A 20,653-nucleotide genomic window follows, 5' to 3' on the forward strand; every position below is an offset into this window, starting at 1 on the left:
GAGTAACCCCTTTTTATCATCAATGGGTAGCTAGTCATGACTTGTTCTAATCTCTTTCGATCTTTGAATGGAGCAATATTATCTGATAATATTTTAATGGAGGATATAATTGATTAATTGATATCCCTCTATATATATCCCCACATGCACCGATGCACGTACGTTATGTTATATATGTTCATAACTTAAAATTCTCAATAAACACAAGTTAAAGCTAACAATTAAGGATCTCCTAGCTAGCTGGTCCATGGCTTCAATGTACTTGTTTGCTGGTTCAGTGATCCATAATTATAAAAGTTCAAGTTATTCTTGTGTGGCCGCCATAACCAGAGGTTGTGACGGTTGCAAGCCATTATGTACATCATCAAAATCCACATCAATGGTCGTCGTCAATGTGTCCGATCAACCACTCGTTAGACGATCAGCAAACTATCATCCCTCTTTATGGTCCTTTGATCATATTCAATCACTCACCAGTAAATACACTGTATGATTAACCACGTACTTTCCATTTATTTTATTCAAATCTATTTCTGTAAGTTGATATATATATGATTGATAGTTGAAATTTAACTCATACAGGGAGAAGACTACGCCACAAGAGCAAATATTTTGAAGGATCAAGTGAAATTGATGATAAGAAAAACTAGAAAGGTTGGGAATCCATTAGTTAAGACCCTAGAGTTGGTTGATGACTTGCAAAGACTCGGAATATCATATCATATTGAAGAAGATATAAGAAATGTCTTGGAGATGATTTACCACGATTACTACAAACGCCATGAAATTTGGAACGAAATGGATCTGAACCTTAAATCCCTTGGATTTCGACTACTTAGACAACATGGTTATCAAGTTCCTCAAGGTACACCACTTTTCATCTTGATTAGGAATTAGGATGTCGATCTTATTTCATATGACGCTTTGTAGTCGTATACAATTCACATTACTACTGTATATGGCTACACATCCGGGAAAAGAAAAAAAAAAAAACTACTTCCGTCTTAGTGATTAAAAAAGAAATTAACAATGGTGATTATATATCCTTTAATTTGTTTTTTATATATATATTTTTCTTGCACAGAGATATTTCACAACTTTATGGATGAGATACAAAAACTTAAACCACAATCATATGAAGATATGGTGAGCCTGTTGAACTTGTACGAGGCTTCATATCATTCCTTCGAGGATGAAAGCATCTTGGATGATGTTAGAGATTTCACAACCAAATACCTCCAAGAGAATCTTGAGAACATGGATCAAAGTATATCCTTGTTCGTTAGCCACGCTTTGGAGCTTCCGTTACACTGGAGAGTACCAAGGGTAGAGACCAAGTGGTTTATTCAAGTTTATGAGCAGAAAAGAAATGGCATGAATCCCACACTAATTGAGTTTGCAAAGCTTGATTTTAACATTGTTCAGACGATCCACCTCGAAGATCTGAAAGACTCGTCAAAGTACCATTTCTTATAACTCGAGTCGTCTGGAAAGGATTTCGTTGTAACTTATTACATATAGAACGATTTTTAAAGTTATTACATGTTGAATAGGTGGTGGAGAAACACAAGATGGGATCAAAAGTTGGGCTTTGCTCGAGACCGGTTGGTAGAGAATTTTCTATGGACGACTGGTGTTTGTTACCTGCCCCGTTTTAGTTTAGGAAGAAGAACTTTAACAAAGGTTAATGCCATGATAACTACGATTGATGATGTCTATGATGTTTATGGTACTTTAGAGGAACTTGAAAAGTTTACAGATATTATCGACAGGTACGTAATTGCTTAACTTATATTAATTAAGGGAAATGTTTGTTATCAACCAAATTAGTCTATTATTTTCAACAGGTCTTTTTATAAATTCTGAAGAGGTCTCTATTATGTAGATGGGATATCAATGCGATTGAAGAACTCCCAGATTATATGCAGATATGTTTCCATGGATTCTACAACTCCATAAATGAGATCGCTTATGATACATTGACGAATGACTCAGGATTCTTTATCCTACCATATCTAAAGAAAGCTGTACAATATATTATGCTTTCTTCTCCTAGCTAACTTCTGATATTGTGATTTGAAATCAAAAAGTTTCATTCTTACATGTTAACACTAATTAACACTAATTACAGTGGGCAGATTTATGCAAGTCATACATGCAAGAAGCACTATGGTACCATACCGGACATATACCAACGCTAAATGAGTACCTGGACAATGCTTATGTGTCAATATCCGCCCCAGTTATACTTATGCATGCTAATTTCTTAACATCGATTAGCTCACCCTCGGAAATCCTACGATACATGAAAATAGCTGATAATACCGTCCGTTACTCATCACTGATCTTGCGACTTGCTGATGACTTGGGAACATCATCGGTATTTAGTTCTCTTAAGACTCTGTTTACTATTAATATAAATACTAACATTTGTGCATTCAGGTTGCACTCATATTCGTTTACTTATATCTTTGCAACATTAAAAAAACCATGTTAAAATAAGTTTCAAGCCTATATATTGAGGAATAAACTTACACATTTTCGGTGTGTCAAGGACGAAATGGCAAGAGGAGACGTTCCAAAATCCATCCAATGCTACATGTATGAGAGCGGGGCTTCCGAGGAAGAAGCTAGATTGCATATAAAAAATTTAATCATCAAGACATGGAAGAAACTTAACAAAGAACGAGCCAGTGCAAAATCTGAATTTTCACGAGAATTTATCGATTGTGCAACAAACCTTTCTAGAATGGCTCAATTCATGTACTATGAAGGAGATGGCCATGGTCGTCCGGATGTAACTAAATCTCACGTTTTATCATTGTTGTTTAAACCCATATAAGGGTATGCAGAAGTCTAGATCGTCTATCTACTATTAAAGCTGGGTTTACTTTCAAATAAGGACCAATATCATCCTTGTTACATTTATGATATCGATATGCATAATCGAGATCACAATATAATTCTTTCCTTTTCTGAAAACCAATAAAAGCTTAGCCAATAGCTAGCATGGAATAAGTTCAATCATATTTAGGTTTCAGTGATATAAATGTTAGGTATAAAACTGCACACACACACAAGAACGAGAAAATAACAAGAATGAAGAACACATGAGATTTAATGCTTTATCTCACACTAAACTGTGTGAACTTATCCACATGCTGCAACTAGAATATTTTATTAAAGCATCATGCATCTAATCTCTCGTGACGAGGAATTACAAGTACATCACAATATATTTATAATAGACACACTAGGTAGGGTTAATGACTTAATCCCGAAGTTACCAAGCAACCAAGCCTAAGTGAATTAAGGGACCGGCTGCGGACCGGCTGCTTTTGCCTTAAGGCCTGTTGCCTTAACAGCCTTCTAAATGGGCTGGACTATCAAGTCTCCCTAAACCCAACAATAAAGGCCTAATCATTCAACAATCAAGGAATGAAGCTTAAAAAAAACATGTACAGAGCTAGAAGAAAAGCTAACAATGTCGACAATAATATGTTGAAGACACAAATGACAGGCATCAGGAATACCCCACTTAAAATGCTATTACACGCCAGCAGAAAGCACCAAAATCAGTTTCGCAAAGAATGACTGCAATAATGATCACTGCACCGAAACATATAATGCCATACAATTCAAAAGTAATGATCTAAGTTGCAGCAACAGGGTTACAGTTTCTCAACAAACCCCCATATACTAATGATCACTGCACTAATTTGTTGGACTAAAACTACAATGTATAAATGGGAGAAGTCAGCTTTCGTTCATTCAAAAGTAGGAGGGAAGATTTTTGCAAGTCATACTTAAGATAAGCAAATTTGGTATAATAGCTGGTACACTCCAAACTTACAGAAGTGTACATGAAAAATTAACATATGGAAATATCGACTCCGGTGATTCTTATGCATAGACATGTGTTAACATTTAGTGAAAGAGCAGAAGCATTGCTAAGCATTAAAGAGCAAAGTGTATAGTTGATATGTAAGCCTAACCATGCAAGTAATGACTTCAACACATCACGAGTATGTTTTATGCAGCTTACTAAAGAGCAGTTCAGGAACTTGAAGGTACAAAAATATATATAGACTCTAGAGGTGGTACTTTTGACTCATTTACTTATTAATGGGTCAACTGAATTGTGTTTCTATCTCAGAGTATTAGATAACAAAGTTTACTTAAAAGAATTGTTTGTATTGTGTGAAACCTTCCAAGTTCTAAACCATTCTCATCCAAAATATTATATCATAACCATCACAATTCAAAAATGAAAAAGATAAGTGTTTGCAGGTCAACCTAACCGAAACCATTTTAACCTGTTCTAAAAAAAAACCATTTCCACTCAAATCCATTTTGAGACGTAGGCCAAACACAGTATGTGACCATCTTGCGACCATTCGAAAAAGAGTGATATAAATCTATATTCTACATGTGTTTTCTGGGATAAGCTAAAAAGAGATGTTCCAAAACCAATCCACGTTATATAAGCAAAAATAATGCCAATAAAGGTAAGACAGAGTGAACACATAAACAAAATGATTAGTTATACCTGGAAAAAATATTCAATAGAGTAACGAAGTCACTGATCCTTCATTTGATGGGTCATCCTTTGAAAGTGTGATAGGAAGAATCTGGAATTTCTAGGAATTTGAGAGAGAAAAAGATATTTTTACATCTGAATGATGTATTTTTCATTACTAAATGGTATTTATACAAGAAACGATATAAGCACCATGGTTGGATCAGTAGTAAACACCCTTGCTTCGGGAGACAAAGGTCATGGGTTCGATCCTCATCCCATGCAAAGGTTAGAGGGTCTTTTTTACCATTTAGGTAGAAACTGGAAGCAGTCTCTCTACTTAGGTAGAGGTAAGATCTGCCTACATCTTAACCTCCCCATACACCGTCGAGGTATTGGGGGTCAAAATCCGCAGAAGACGGCACTGAACAGTTACTTACTTACTTACTTACAAGAAACAAGAAACAATGATAACCGCTCCCTTTGACTAATCATGACTCAATTAACCGCTTAACAACAATATTCAAATTGTTAAGACTTTAACCCTTTTAGTTCTCAGACTTGACACTTACGACCCAAACTATATAAAATGACACTTATTATTATTTTACATGTATCAAAGTGCAATCAACCTTTGCTGGAAGTCCAGTTTACATATAATAATGGAGACAGGTATGGTCACCCAGAAAATATAAAGTCTCATGTATCATCATATACTTGTCCGTCCAATCAAAGAAGTATCTCGATATAGTCTATAATGTGTATTCTATCCTTCAAGACATACTGGACCTATTTGAACAGCTTGAGCATTGATTTTAATTGAAAAGAAACTCTAGGCATTTGAGTCAAAAGAATTTCATAAAAAAAGAAAAAGTATTCAAATGATGAGTACCACTGTCAAGTGTCAACACGTAACAATCTTACACTTAACATGAATATAACATCATGCATTTATGTATTTGGTGTCACACAACCAAAATTTGATGAGCCAATGAGTTACTGAAGAACATGCATTGAGATCTGATTACTGACACAAAAGCCTCTGTTTTTAGTTATCATAGCAGTCATGGCAGCAGTTGGAGATTGAAAACTTACAACCGCCATCTTGGTTCCTAGCCTGGCAACATTAACCAAGAGATCTCGTTAAATACAGTAAATCTTATATGAATTTATGAATCCACTTATATGTAAAAAAGACCAAACTGAAGTCTTTTAATGACTGCATTGACCTGGATAACACGCGGATGCTAGCTGGATCATACTCACAACCAGAAAGGAAACGCTCGATATCTTCTATATATGCGTTTGTGGGAACTCCTTGCAATAACACCTGAATTAAGCAACTCAACAATGGTTTTTTATGAGGATCAATTGGAAAAATAAAAAAATCGTGCATACCCAGACATATAAATATATACATGAAACATAATCATCACTATGATCATCAGCTATACATAAAATTTAGGCAAAACAGTGATCAGGCTGCAACTACTAAGAAAATATTTAACATTGAAGTCTAAACTGTATCAATTTCAAAGCTCTTCCAACATTGAATACCCCTGTCTGTCCAATTTATGTTTCTTTAGTTACAGAACAAAGTCAAAACTGTGTATACCAAGATGACTTCTAAAGGTGCCTCTGTTGTGTCACTAAATGATCGTTGTAAATGAGATATCTAAAAAGAGCAAAGATGATATTCCTTTCCTGAACTATCTTCATTTCAGAAAGTAGTTCTTTAATGTTGCAAATCATAGTCATCATTTGAAAATTTCAGTGAATATATCACCAAAAACATCACTCAAAGCCTTAAGATAAATTGATCAACTGTTACCTTTTTCACCTTATATGATTTAGTTCAGTATTTCTATATTAGTTACTGGTAAGATGGTACTTTGACTATTTGGTATGTCTATATCAGTATATCCCTTCAGTTACCTGCGTATCAGATATAACACTCAGTGCGCTCACTATGACTAAAGATGAACTGATGATCAAGTTCATGGTGTCTTTGTTTTGCAAGTAACCAGAACTAAACTAAAGTAGAAAAAGATCACCATTATATACAATGGTAGTAAAGAGAAATCAGGCACTAATTTTAGCTTCCACTTGACAAGAAATATCGAATTTAAAACTAAACAAGGGTATGTTTAGCAAAGCGAACTTATAGCTGGAGCTTTTGGTACTATATGTCTTTAGCAAATTAGAGAGAGCTTGCAGCTTATAAATGTAAAATGGCACGAAAGGACGAATATATTATTTACAAAGATTGCATAAAATTAGTTAGTGGGAATCTAGGTAATTTACTTTTCCTTAAGCTCAAGCTACAAGTCAAAAATTACTTCAAGTAGCTTATAGTTTAGGAGCTTATAGACGCCATAACCTACTGAAATTTCACTAGCCAAACAATGCTTATGAGCTTCATAAGCTCAAGCTCCCATAAACCAGTTGTGTGCCAAACATAGCTCAGACACCCTAGATTGCCAAACCAACTATGTTTTTTAACCTAGGTTTATCATAAATTTCACGATGAATACATAGGACAACAAGATCTCTCCAAATACTTATATAAACCTAATTATTACTACTCATATCCAATTTATGAACTAGAATAATTCTACTTCAATAATCAAACATATATATATATATATATAAGAAAAGAATACGCGCTTACAAATTTCCCACCATACGGCTGGACATAGTTCCATTTTGAACGGTCAGCCTAGTATCAAAACAATCACCACCAATAAAAAACTTAATAAGCATACAACATGAGGTGATAGTTCTAAACAGTAAACACATTTGTACAAACGAATTACCATTTCCAATTTATACAAGCGCCCTTTCCTAGCAACCGCCCTTATAGCAGCATCATAAGCACTCCGCGAAGGGAACTGCACCAACCTACGCACCAAACCCCAACATAACAATGTAATTATATACTTACTGAAAACCATACATATGTATGTATATCCAGCCTTCAATATTTCCATTGTGTATATCCGACTTTCGATTATCGATATCGAACATTATATATTTAATTGTGCTACTGTCGAAGTGAAACTTATGAGGATGACACCTAATAAACTAAAGGTGAATTCATTTCCAAACACTAATCCTGCTATATGATATATATTACTTTCAAATAATAATAATAAGAAGAATTGTTACAAAATTGAAGGAAAGCACATTACATTCCAGTTGGTACGAAGAGCTGATTGTAATCAACTTTAAGATCATCGGCAGTTAAATCGGATTCTTCTAACAAACTCAGAACATCAGTTTTCAATGTGTTGGTTGTTATGCCAAATAACTTCCCGTACACCACATCTGCTGAAATTATCATAATAGTAAAGTATATATATATATATATATATATAGAGAGAGAGAGAGAGATATTTATGTATAATAATAATTAGGTTAAGAGAAATGTGAGTGTGGAGCATACCTGTGGAAGCAGGTGAAGCTTGTGTTGAAAGTGGACGGAGTGATCTGGGCCCTAGGTTTTGATTAACGGTTCGAATCGAACGGATGGATGATTTGATTGTGTTTTGAAGGTGATTCATTTTTTAGGGTACTGCCTTCCTCCTGTTTCTCAAGGTTTAAGGGCAGGGCAATGAGGAAAAGGTTTTTATTTTTGATGCTTTCAAGATATAGAAACGAATAAACGAGAACGTATTGTTTTGGGGTGGACTATCATTTGTTGGGCCATTTACATGACTGCATTCAAACATTAATTTTTTACGAGTATTTATTATTATTATTATTTATTAATTTTCTATTAAAAAATAATAAAATTTACTAGGAACCTCGTCCCACTCCTCTAAAACTAATCCTACTAAATAACACACTTATTTTAGTATTGTATTGCTTTATCCCGTTTTCATGTTTTACTTCTTCCCCAACACCATCATCACAGTCAAAAACTATGATACGATACGAGCATTGGGCGGAACCCTAAAAAATTTTATAAAAGGGTTGGGGGTTTAACGGATTTGTAAACGCTTATGATTTGTTGCTGCCCTGCCATGGCTATGAAACTAAGATGCATGTTAATGGTAACTAAACAAGTAAATATCTCAACAAAACGCAACCTAACGAGCAGTGGACCCGATCGAAGTAGATATTATTGTGGTAAGTACAGGATCGTTTGTATGGACGCTTGCACTACCTAGCCTAATAATGTGTGTAATTTTAGTGCTTTGGGTTGTCACGATTTCCTATTTAACTAATAAAACTGAAAAGTAAAATATAAGCCGCAACTGCTTATTCAGCGAGAGACTTAATCTGAAAAGTTGAATTGAAAGCAAATAACAATAATAAAATTAAAATACTTGTTCGACATATCCGATCTCATGGTACGACCAGATTACTTATCCTACCCATTTGCTAGATTGTTGGAAAACTTAATCACGACTCATATTCTCATTAGATTCACTTTGCCTAAGTAACTAGTGTTGTCCCTAGACTCACACTACTCTTTAAACAACTTCTCGTTAGATTCATTGCTTAAGCTTTAATCACCTAAGTTTGTGTTACTAATCCATCTTTTAATATAATCTGCTCTAAAGCTATGACCAAATAATAATTTCCTCCAGTGACCACAATGCATGTTTCCATCTTACTGGATCGCGTCTGACATCGTTAAGCATCATGTTCAATTTATTATAATTATTATCGTTCTGAATCCCTCATTTATAAGTGAATCACCTTTTCCGTATTTGATCAGAGATAACACCTTGTGTCCTACGTCGTTCACGCCCTCCCGCGAAAAAGAAAATCATTACGAAAACAAGGGTTTCTCACCCCTATATATTTTATCAAATAAAAGTTTTTCATCGAGCGATATAGATGGTATTTATTATACGATTAGATTTTTAGGTGCGAACTTGATTAAAACAATGTATGCTCATCCTATTAATTCGCGAGTAATTCATACTTTTAAAAAACTAATCCTATTTATTCGCGATTAACTTATACTTTAAAAAACTATGCACGTTGTCTTTGTAAATAAAAAATAAAAAAATTAAGGAAGTCAAATTAAGAACAATGTTGAGATCTCAATGTATCTATCTATCGATATATATAGATATATTTTAAAATGAGTATGAGTATGAGTATGTGGGAATATCAATAAAGACGTGTCAATATCGTTTAGCATAAGCAAAGTCAAATTAAGGGGGATATAAAAATTATCTCTAAGTTTCTTGGGATGAGATTAACCTTTTATTCAAAATTTAAAAATAATATTTAAATATTGATTTTTAATGTTAACACAAGATTTTATCTTATTTTGAAATAATGAATTAGTTTAAACATTAGTAATTAGCATTCGACACATCATAATAACAATTAATTGGACAATTTGTGGAACCCCTAATAATCCATTTCTACAATTATAAAAAGTGAGGTTTAAACCTTGATGAACTTTCTCAAGATCAATGGCTTTACCAATGCACCACCAACCCATTGACAATAATAGATTAGTTTTATACATATATACTATCATACATAAAGGCAAGGATTCCTTAAAGTTACTTAATTTGACTAGTTAAGTTGGATAAATCTTGACCTTTAATTTAAAATCAAAGGTTAAGATTAAAAAATGATTATCAAATTTTAATCCTTAATTTTAAATCAATGGTCAAAATTACTTTAACTTGACCTATCAAATTATTAGTAACTTTAGGGAATCCTTCCCCATAAATAATGTCTACATAATATGAACTAAAAAAGGTATAATTATATCTGATAATGGTGTCTTTTATAGTTATTTTTGAATCTTCTCTATACATAATAAAAGAAAATTGTCTTCTAAATTTATTTTTAGAAAAAATATTATGTGACATGTCTATATTTCTTTTCAAAAGGTTTTTATTTTATTTTTGAAGTCATATTTAGTATTAAATATTTTTAAAGATAAATAGCCCATTAAATACTTATTTTGAAATTATATTTTTGATTGGAAATTTCTTATTATGTTTTGTTAATGTAATAAGTATTTATATATTCGTATTATATTAGTCAATTTAATATCTCCAAACCAAGTTATAATGTATTAAATAACAAAAATTACATATATTTTTCTTTACATTTTTATTCTGTTTAAATTCTTATTTAAAATGTACGGGTTAAACCCGGGTTGATTAACTAGTATGCTAATAATAAAAAATGTTACATAAGTTGTTTTTCTTAAAAAATAAGTTGGTGATAGATGTGGCGTCGAGTGGTGTAGATAACTGATGTAAAGAGTTAATGAAGATTATTAAAAGATAAATGATTGATAGTGTAACTTAATCATTAATGTTAAAGAGATGGTATAAGTGAAATTTTTTCTAATGGGTGCTAAATGAAAACATTATATATTTTTTAAACATTTCAAAAATAAAGTGTTATTTTTTTTTAATATAATATATTACAGATTAATTTATAGGTACCTGATAGTCCTTTACATGTATATTAGATTAGTAAATTTTAGTTATATTTTTTTCTTAAACATGGTTTTATGTAAAAAAAATATCAATACTTTTATTTATTTATAAATAAATCATTCACTTATAACAATGTCAATCAATAGTTTCCAAACTGCTACGACATTATTATTTTTGTAGGTTGATTATATGAAAAAACATGTCGTCATGTTCAAATTTACTATCCAAAAACCTTTTTTTATAAAAAAGATGCATAATTTATATAAGGAATCATAAAAGTTATATTCATCAAATTATTCTATTACTTTCTTTTATAAACTTTTCTAACGAAAGTTATATAAGTTGTCAATAACTACATAAAATAATTATACTTTATATTAAAAAATCCATCCATGAAATTTATGTTGAAATATATAACTATTTATGCACGCTAATAACAACCAACCAATAAAACTGTAACTATTGTTAAAACTGCACGAATATATAGTATGTAACCCATTAATTCGAAAAAGCTTTCCAATAATCCACCCCGATTTATATTCTTTGATTAACTTGGCCGGCTGTTTTGCTTATTAAGTATAAATAAGTAAAGTCAAAATAAGGACAATAATCGAAATGACAGTTTGTTCATAGATGTTGTTTATAAAGAAAATGAGAAATATGTTTTAGATGGTCATCATCACCATAGTCAAGAATTCATACATTTTCATTTCTTAAAGATTTAAAACTAAGAATATACAATTAACCCGTAAATTCGTGACCCATTTTTGACCCGTTTGAATTCGACCCGATCCGTCCCGCCTGAAAAGGTGACGGTCCGGGTCAAGATCCCCGTTTTGGTGCATCTGCGAGTCACAGGTTTGTATGGGTCGGGCCGGTCTTTGACCGGTACACATTCCTATTCAAAACTATTCTTTTCATACTTTTGGCAAATTTAACCATTTCTCTAGTTTGAATCTCATTCAATTCATAATTATGTGCAACTTCATTTCAAACTGAGATCATTCGGCCAACTTCATCCAATTGAAAACTCATAAGAAAAATCCTAATTATACTTTATAAAATTGAAAAAGTATGCGCCAATAAGCTAATATAAGCATAATACCCGCATGTTACTAACAGATAGTATTGACAAGGAGTACAGTATTGGTTAAAGTTATGAAAGTAACAAAAGTTATAGAAGGTGGGTTGATGACTAAATATCTTGCAAGGAAAGTGATATTCGTACCATAAGTTGTGATAAATCAACCACATATGTGTTTTAGTAATTTGTATATTATGTTTAAAAAATTATACTATGTGATAGTTTTATCAAAATATATGATACGGATATCATTACCCATTTTTGCAATCATCAAAGGTGTAGAGATTCTCACATATACTGTATGGTTCGGTGGGGCCAAGAAGCTAAATTTGTATGGAGTTTTAAATTTTGTGGTTTGTTTGGTACGAATTAATAATTTTTGGTTTTTTTTTGCGAAAAACATTACTCCATGTAGCATTTGGAGGGGGAGCTACCTGTTAAGCTATACGCACTACGACTTTCATGCACACTTCCCAACGTTGCATACTACCTAACTAGATTTTAGACTCGTGTCACGATATTATCATTTAATTCATAAAAACTTATAATTTTGAAAATATACGGTTTTAAGTGTTATACTTTGCAAGTTGTAGTACAATAACCACATGTTCGTCACTGTCATTATTAGCTGATACATATTAATAGGATTATATTGTTTGTCGTTGTCATTCCACAAGGCACATGCTACAATAATTTCTCTATTATATAATTTTTTGAAACCAATTGTACTACTAATGTGATATTATTATGGAAAATTATTAAGAATTAAAATATAAACATACTTGTGATATTGTATTTGACATTTAAGTATATGTGTTTGATCATGATATGACCCATAACATAATATGTTTATTTTCAATCATTGTTCTATGATAATTAGATAACAATTAGGACTTTTAATTTGAGTGAAAATTGTAACTTTAAATATAAATACTTTTTGTAACGTTTTTAAAAAATTTAAAAAAAAGTTCTCAAATTGATGACTAAAAATAAATATAAATTAAGTATATAAGGTTAAAAAGTATAAATTATTGATGGAAAACAAAAAAAATGTGAATTAATGAGACTTTTTCTACAAATTAATATAAATACCAATACAATAATATATTTGGATAATAATTATTAGGATTTTTAATTTATAGTTAATCTAAATGATGACATAAACGAGAGTCAATTTGATAAAATTAAACGATTTGATTGATTAATAAATCATTAGTTCAACTGTCTTATAGTATAGGTTAACATAGTCTATCTTATATGCCACATTCGATATTAATTATTTGATTAATGACAATGATGTTGTGATGAGTACTGTAAGAAAAGTTGAAAAGCTCGAGAGGTTAATGAGATAAGATCTTCAAAAAATAACGATAGTCTATTATTCAATGTTAAGTAAGATTAATGATGATGATAATGTTGTGATGAGTAAGTTTTTCAGTTAAACACATCTATACTATCTTATAATAATTATTGTTTTTTTTCTCAATAACTTGTTAGATGAAAAATTATCATTTTACCCTTTATAAATTAATTTACATCATTAATCTTTTTATCTTCTAAATTATATCTACTATCCCTTTACATCAATTACATTTACACAAATTACTTACAGAGTTGCACCCACCATGAACAACACCACCACGGCCACCGTCACCACTGCCAATCGTCGTTACCCACCAAATCACCGTCGCATCGCGCGGATACAATGCTAGTTTTTAGTTGAGGAACGTTTGTTTCTTTCTCATGGGGATCTGCTATAAGTTTCTCATCGGAAAGTACTGAGATTGAGTTACGAGTATATCCTCCTTGGACCCTAACTTCTACTCAAGCGCAATTGAGTCAATAATACTCAAGCACTACTCCTCCAGCTGTAAGCTGCTTTTCAATACATAAAATAAGATCTATCATTACTCAGATCATCAGTTCTGCATTTACTAATTATTTGTATCTTAATTATCAATGTTAGACAATGCTTATATATACAAACTTCATATGAACTAAATATCATCTTTTATCACATGTGATCTTTGACTTTCAGGTTCAAAATATATTCCTTAGCAAGGTTAACTTTGTCACATCCTATTACTTTACGCGAACTCACATAAGTCCAATCTTCAGTCGTCTTACGATTGATTGGTCTATGCGCCTCTCTTATTACTTTTTTTTATTCTTAAGAAGTGAGCGACAATCGTAACGTTCTTTATAGTTTGGTATTGTTATATTGTCCGTCAAGTGGTTTGAGTAATTGACATACAACAACAATATGTGTCATATGTGTACATTACATAAAAGATGGATATGAATTCTTATATGCATGTCATTGTACATTTCATATCAGGATTCCAACCCGTCATTTTCATATGTGTTTCTTCATATGTGAGCATGTGTACATATACATTTTCATATGTGCATATGTGTTCGTATACTTTATCATATGTCAATGTGTATTTGAACCCATCAATTTCATGTACACATTTTGAATTATTTACATAGATTTTAAAATAAAAATAATATGTTTACATGTGCGTACACTCTATATACATATGTTATGACACATCGGTTAGTATGAAAATAGTTTGTAAATTGTTAGTCATTTTAGTATTTCTCAATTACATAAGTACACACGTGTACGATAATTTACGTGTGTTCATATATACTAGTGTTATTATTAAAACAAATGAACTAAATTGAATTTAAACAAAATTATATATATATTGCCGGTAGAGCAGAGATAAAAAAATAAACTTATGGTAACTAATTAATTAATAAACTAAAAGTCAAGTTTGACTATTTTATATATACAGTAACTCTTTTTATTTTATTTAATATATACGTTTGTAATTATAGTAACTATTTAATACTGAGTACATAGTAATTACTTTCAAAATGGCTTGTGTATTTTAGGCATAACCATAATAATTATATACTACATGGTACTTACTTTCAAATTAAGTGTATTTTTAACCACTGGGTTGATAGCCCAGTGGCCAACCGCACCCTTAGAAGTCGGACCCACACATGCTTTCCTTGCACCAAAGAGCTTAGGCACAGGTTCGAATCTCGGCATGCAATGCATGTTGTGTGGTATTTGGTTGAGGGGATTTTCTGGATATACACTGAGCGGCCGGTGTATATGATACCAAGGCGGTATACGGGATTGAGGTGTTCCCGCCCAGATACACTTTTTGCACCAAATTAAGCGTATTTCGTGTACGAACTAAACATTAGCTTTTATTTGTCTATCAACCCCGTATGATCTACGAATGAACTATATTTATTATAGGATTGATTTTTATATTAAGAGAAAAAAAATACAATTAAATAATCGATAGCTAAAACTTTTACTATACGGAGATAGACATTAAATTTAATATTAAATAATAAAAATAATAATAAAAGAAAATGCATCTATGATATATATCCGTAACTTTCATCAAAACAATACATAATTTTAGTATTTTATTATATGTATGTTATATATATCTAATAATAAAATAAAGAAAAGATAAAGAGTAAAAGTTAAATTATAATATTAAAAAAAGAAAGAAAAAAGGGACCGGGAGAGATAAGCGGGAAAAATTATCCCAAATTTTTTTTTTTTTAAGAAAAGCTCTATAATATGGTTAACGGGTTGATTTCAATTGAAACGGGCGTTTGTTGTCGGATCAAACAAATTCGTGGATCGACCTATCAAAAGATATTACTCGTATATAAGTTTATATATTTTTGGGTTAATGGGTTGACTTAATAACCCAAAAGGTCAACCGACCCCGACAAAAAAAAAAACAAATTGGTGAATTACCGAGTCAGATCTTACGACCCTAACCCAGTTTTTCGTATTGGTTTCAAGTTGAATTTTAGGTAAGGTCGAGTATTATAATCATAATATATATCAAACCGACTCTATATATGTTACATTAAAAAGTGTACAAGGTTTAAAACTTTATTTTAACATTATGTTCGATGTGATAATAAACTTTATTGTTGGATATAAGACTTTTAAGTTTACTTGGTAACCCGGTCGATTAACATTATGTTCGATGTGATAATAAACTTTATTGGTGGATATAAGACTTTTAAGTTTACTTGGTAACCCGGTCGGTGACCGGGTATTGATCTAGTTAACTTTGTTGATGTAAATTTTAATTTATTAAAAAACAATAAAGGAAAGGAACATAATTTGTGGAGTCAAATGCTTAATGCGCGTGGACATATTTTTCCAGTTTTGTGAAACGTAATTTGTGGAGTCAAGTAGTTAATTTGTAATGTGTTCCGTTTTACCCTTTTACCGCTTCTAATGATTTTCGTCAAATTCAATTTAGTAATGAAACCACCACTATTTATGCAAACCGTAAAAGGTTGATATTGGTCTCATAGTTTTAGACATTTCTAAGGTTCTCACAATATCATATATATATATATATATATATATATATATATATATAGGGTGACTATCAAATGATAACCAAATTAAAATGAGAACAAATCAGAACACTTAAAAACTACATTTTGATGCATTAAAAGTCCATAAAACTGATATAGTGCATAACTAATTATCATTATTTAAGTGTTTAACAACACATTGATCCGTCAAAATCGAAAAAATCACGTTTTTTGTTAGATGCATCATTTTGATGAATAAAAATTCTAACAAAAAACAAAAAAACGTAATTTTTTCGATTTTGACGGATCAATGTGTTGTTAAACACTTAAATAATGATAATTATTTATGCACTATGTTAGTTTATGGACTTTTAATGCATCAAAATGATGTTTTTAAGTGTTATCACCGTTCTTATTTTAAAAGTGTTCTCACCGGAGTGTTACCATATATATATATATATAGTGAAAAGTTATTTTGAGAACCCTTTTTTTTGCGAGAACCTTTGAAAATTTTTCAAATCAAGCTCAAACCGATGATTATTCTTTACATCAAAATTGTTTTTTGATTGTTTCTGAATAACTTATGTGTAATTTTGAAATTTATAATTGTGTGGAGGCATGGATTATCATCTGTTATACAATTATATGGAGATTTGGGTTCTTGATCACATGTGCACGAATATTGCTATAATTACATGTGATCGACTTGCATACATGTGATCATAGCAATATTCGTGCACATGTGATCAAGAATCCAAATCTCCATATAGTTGTATAACAGATGATAATCCATGCCTCCATACAATTATAAACTTCAAAATTACACATAAGTTATTCAGAAAACAATCAAAAAACAATTTTCATGTAAAGAATAATCATCGGTTGGGCTTGATTTGAAAAATTTCTCAAAGGTTATAAAAAAAAAGAGTTCTTAAAATAATCTTTCCATATATATGTGTGTGTCCATCAAATAAAAATCAAATTAAACCACATTATCATCAGTATAAAAGGCCTAGGTAAATCAGACAATTAAAATAATATATTTAATATTTATTATCAATTAAACGGTTATTGATTGGACATTTGGGCCCGTTAAATCGTTATTCCAAATTCAATTTCAAATTCCAAGTTTTCAACGCCTTTTCCAAATTGAATGCACAGCTTGTTATTTATTCTAAAAGTGTAACAAATTGGATGCAGAAACTATTACTATAAAAATGGCTGTAGAAACTATTATAAAAATGGATGCCAAAAACTATTATAAAAATAGATGCACAACCTGTTTGTAAAAGTGGATGCACACTTGTTATTTATTCTAAAAGTGGATGCACAACCTGCTTTTTGTTTCGACAACCGCACGAACATGTGCTAAATTTGCATGCATTTTTTTTTTTTACTTTTTAAAAATGCTTTTTTTAGTTACCCTTTTATCTTTTAGGGGCAAAGGTGTAGTCGACTTATTTTATCGGCAAGCATCGGCAAATCGGCAACCCTATAGCACTTGTATCGGCAAGTTTAATCGGCAAGTTTGACAAGTTTCATCGGCTAGTTTGGCCGATACAAGTGAACGTTGGGGAGCTGACATGTGAATGTTGAGAGCCTTTTTTTAATTTAAAATATGGTCAAATATGCATCGGCAACTTTAATTGGAAAATTGGCAATTTTTGCACTATACCAAAGAAATTGGCAAGATTTTAGCTAGTTTTGGCAAGATGTTTGGTATGACAAATGACATGGTTTTATTGGTCTATTTTTTGCCAAACTTGTCAATTTGCCAATACATTGGCACTATACCGTTGCCCCTTAAAATATATGTAAAAAGACATTTTAACCATTAATTCTATTGGATATTTCAAAAATACCCTTAAACATTTTAGTCTTTAGTTTATCTCTACCAATGGACATAAATTGTTCTTACTGTTCTTATTTCAAATCAAATGTGGGACAACCCCCATGATTTTCATGGTTATAAAAAGCAAATGTGAGGGGTTCCCCATCTAAGCTTAAATGGGGGACAACCCCATACTCACTTTCCCCAAATATATATATATATATATATATATATATATATATATATATATATATATATATATATATATATGGTAACACTCCAGTAAGAACAACTTTAAAATAAGAACAATGAGAAGACTTAAAAAACATCATTTTGATGCATTAAATGTCCATATAACTAACATAGTGCATAACTAATTATCATTATTTAAGTGTTTAACAACACATTGATCCGTCAAAATCGAAAAAATCACGTTTTTTGGTGGATGCATCATTTTGAAGAATATGCATCCAAGATGGATGCACAAAACAAAAAACATGATTTTCTTGATTTTGACAGGCCAATGTGTTGTTATACACTTAAATAATGATAATTAGTTAAGCACTATGTTCGTTTTATGGACTTTTAATGCATCAAAATGATGTTTTTTAAGTGTTCTCACCGTTCTTATTTTAAGACTGTTCTTATTTGATTGTGCCCGTATATATATATATATAGTAAAAAGTTATTTTGAGAACCCTTTTTTTTGCGAGAATCTTTGAGAACTTTTCAAATCAAGCCCAACCAATGATTATTCTTTACATCAAAATTGTTTTTTGATTGTTTTCTAAATAATTTATGTGTAATTTTGAAATTTATAATTGTGTGGGTGCATGGATTATCATCTGTTATACAATTATGTGGAGATTTGGGTTCTTGATCACATGTGCACGAATATTGCTATGATTACATGTGATTGACCTGCATACATGTGATCATAGCAATATTCGTGCACATGTGATCAAGAATCCAAATCTCCATATAGTTGTATAACAGATGATAATCCATACCTCCATAGAATTATAAACTTCAAAATTACACATAAGTTATTCAGAAAACAATCAAAAAAACAATTTTCATGTAAAGAACAATTATCGGTTGGGCTTGATTTGAAAAGTTCTCAAAGGTTCTCGCAAAAAAAAGGGTTTTCAAACTAATATATTTTGATGCATTAAAAGTCCATAAAACTAACATAGTGTATAACTAATTATCATAATTTAAGTGTTTAACAACACATGGATCCGTGAAAATCAAGAAAATCATGTTTTTTGTTTTGTTCATTCATCTTGGATGCATATTAATCAGAATGATGCATCTAACAAAAAACGTGATTTTTTCAATTTTGACGGATGCATGTGTTGCTAAACACTTAAATAATGGTAATTAGTTATGCACTATGTTAGTTTATGGATTTTTAATGCATCAAAATTATGTTTTTAAGTGTTTTCACCGGAGTGTTACCATATATATATATATATATATATATATATATATATGGAAAGTGAGTATGGGGATGTCCCTCATCTAAGCTTAGATGGGGAACCCCTCACATTTGGTTTTTATAATCATGAAATTCATGGGGGTCATGTATTTTATAATCATGGTTTATATAGTGAAAAGTTATTTTGAGAACCCTTTTTTTTTTAGAGAACTTTTGAGAAATTTTCAAATCAAGCCCAACCGATAATTATTTTTTATATGAAAATTGTTTTTTGATTATTTTCTGAATAACTTATGTGTAATTTTGAAGTTTATAATTGTGTGGAGACATGGATTATCATCCGTTATACAATTATGTGAAGATTTGGATTCTTGATCACATGTGCACGAATATTGCTATGATTACATGTGATCGACTTGCATACATGTGATCATAGCAATATTCGTGCACATGTGATCATGAATCCAAATCTCCACATAATTGTATAACGGATGATAATCATGCCTCAACACAATTATAAACTTCAAAATTACACATAAGTTATTCAGAAAACAATCAAAAAACAATTTTCATGTAAAGAACAATCATCCGTTGGGCTTAATTTGAAAAGTTCTCAAAGGTTCTCGCAAAAAAAAAGGTTTTCAAAATAACTTTACCACACACACACACACACACACACACATATATATATATATATGAGAAAAGTGAGTATGAAGTTGTTCCCCAGCTTAGATGGGGAACCCCTCACATACGAATATTTTATTATTTGTTTGAACTTAAAACAAATACATGTCCCTCATGATTTTCATGATTATAAAATCAAATGTGAGGGATTCCCTATCTAAGCTTAAATGAGGGACAACCTCATACTCACTTTCTCATATATATATATATATATATATATATATATATATATATATATATATATATATATATATATATTGCCTTTCAATCTTACCCTCAACCT

The 20,653-nt window shown here is 31.1% G+C and overlaps 2 protein-coding genes across 3 annotated transcripts; one reads left to right on the forward strand and one right to left on the reverse strand.

Moving 5' to 3' along the window:
- The first annotated feature begins 247 nt into the window (after positions 1–247).
- On the forward strand, positions 248–2,842 carry LOC122584959 (R-linalool synthase QH1, chloroplastic-like). Its single transcript, XM_043757052.1, has 7 exons — positions 248–487; positions 583–865; positions 1,085–1,460; positions 1,554–1,772; positions 1,886–2,027; positions 2,132–2,380; positions 2,555–2,842. The coding sequence occupies exons 1-7, from the start codon at positions 248–250 to the stop codon at positions 2,840–2,842; spliced, it is 1,797 nt and encodes a 598-aa protein (XP_043612987.1).
- A 2,516-nt stretch (positions 2,843–5,358) lies between these two features.
- LOC122581017 lies at positions 5,359–8,190 on the reverse strand. Of its 2 annotated transcripts, none has more exons than XM_043753161.1 (6): positions 7,965–8,190; positions 7,711–7,849; positions 7,336–7,420; positions 7,191–7,238; positions 5,749–5,849; positions 5,359–5,636 (listed from the first exon to the last, which is right to left on the reverse strand). In XM_043753161.1, exons 1-6 carry the CDS (start codon positions 8,080–8,082, stop codon positions 5,516–5,518), a joined length of 612 nt encoding a protein of 203 aa, XP_043609096.1. In that variant the 5' UTR covers positions 8,083–8,190; the 3' UTR covers positions 5,359–5,515. The 2 variants fall into 2 exon arrangements, with proteins under 2 accessions (XP_043609096.1, XP_043609103.1); XM_043753168.1 differs by having other exon boundaries at positions 7,711–7,846; positions 7,965–8,188.
- Between the last annotated feature and the right edge of the window lie 12,463 nt (positions 8,191–20,653).

Source organism: Erigeron canadensis, chromosome 1 (assembly GCF_010389155.1).
Source record: "Erigeron canadensis isolate Cc75 chromosome 1, C_canadensis_v1, whole genome shotgun sequence".
NCBI lineage: Eukaryota > Viridiplantae > Streptophyta > Magnoliopsida > Asterales > Asteraceae > Erigeron > Erigeron canadensis.

Bases quoted from the DNA above. Each gene is read 5' to 3' on its own strand.
- LOC122581017 (XM_043753161.1), bottom strand. From the start codon at position 8,082: ATGAATCACCTTCAAAACACAATCAAATCATCCATCCGTTCGATTCGA. The intron at 7,850-7,964 runs GTATGCTCCACA...TGATAATTTCAG, and splicing joins AGCTTCACCTGCTTCCACAG to CAGATGTGGTGTACGGGAAG. The intron at 7,239-7,335 runs GTAATTCGTTTG...TTTTGATACTAG, and splicing joins GCTTGTATAAATTGGAAATG to GCTGACCGTTCAAAATGGAA.
- LOC122584959 (XM_043757052.1), top strand. From the start codon at position 248: ATGGCTTCAATGTACTTGTTTGCTGGTTCAGTGATCCATAATTATAAA. The intron at 2,028-2,131 runs GTACAATATATT...CACTAATTACAG, and splicing joins TACCATATCTAAAGAAAGCT to TGGGCAGATTTATGCAAGTC. The intron at 2,381-2,554 runs GTATTTAGTTCT...CGGTGTGTCAAG, and splicing joins ATGACTTGGGAACATCATCG to GACGAAATGGCAAGAGGAGA.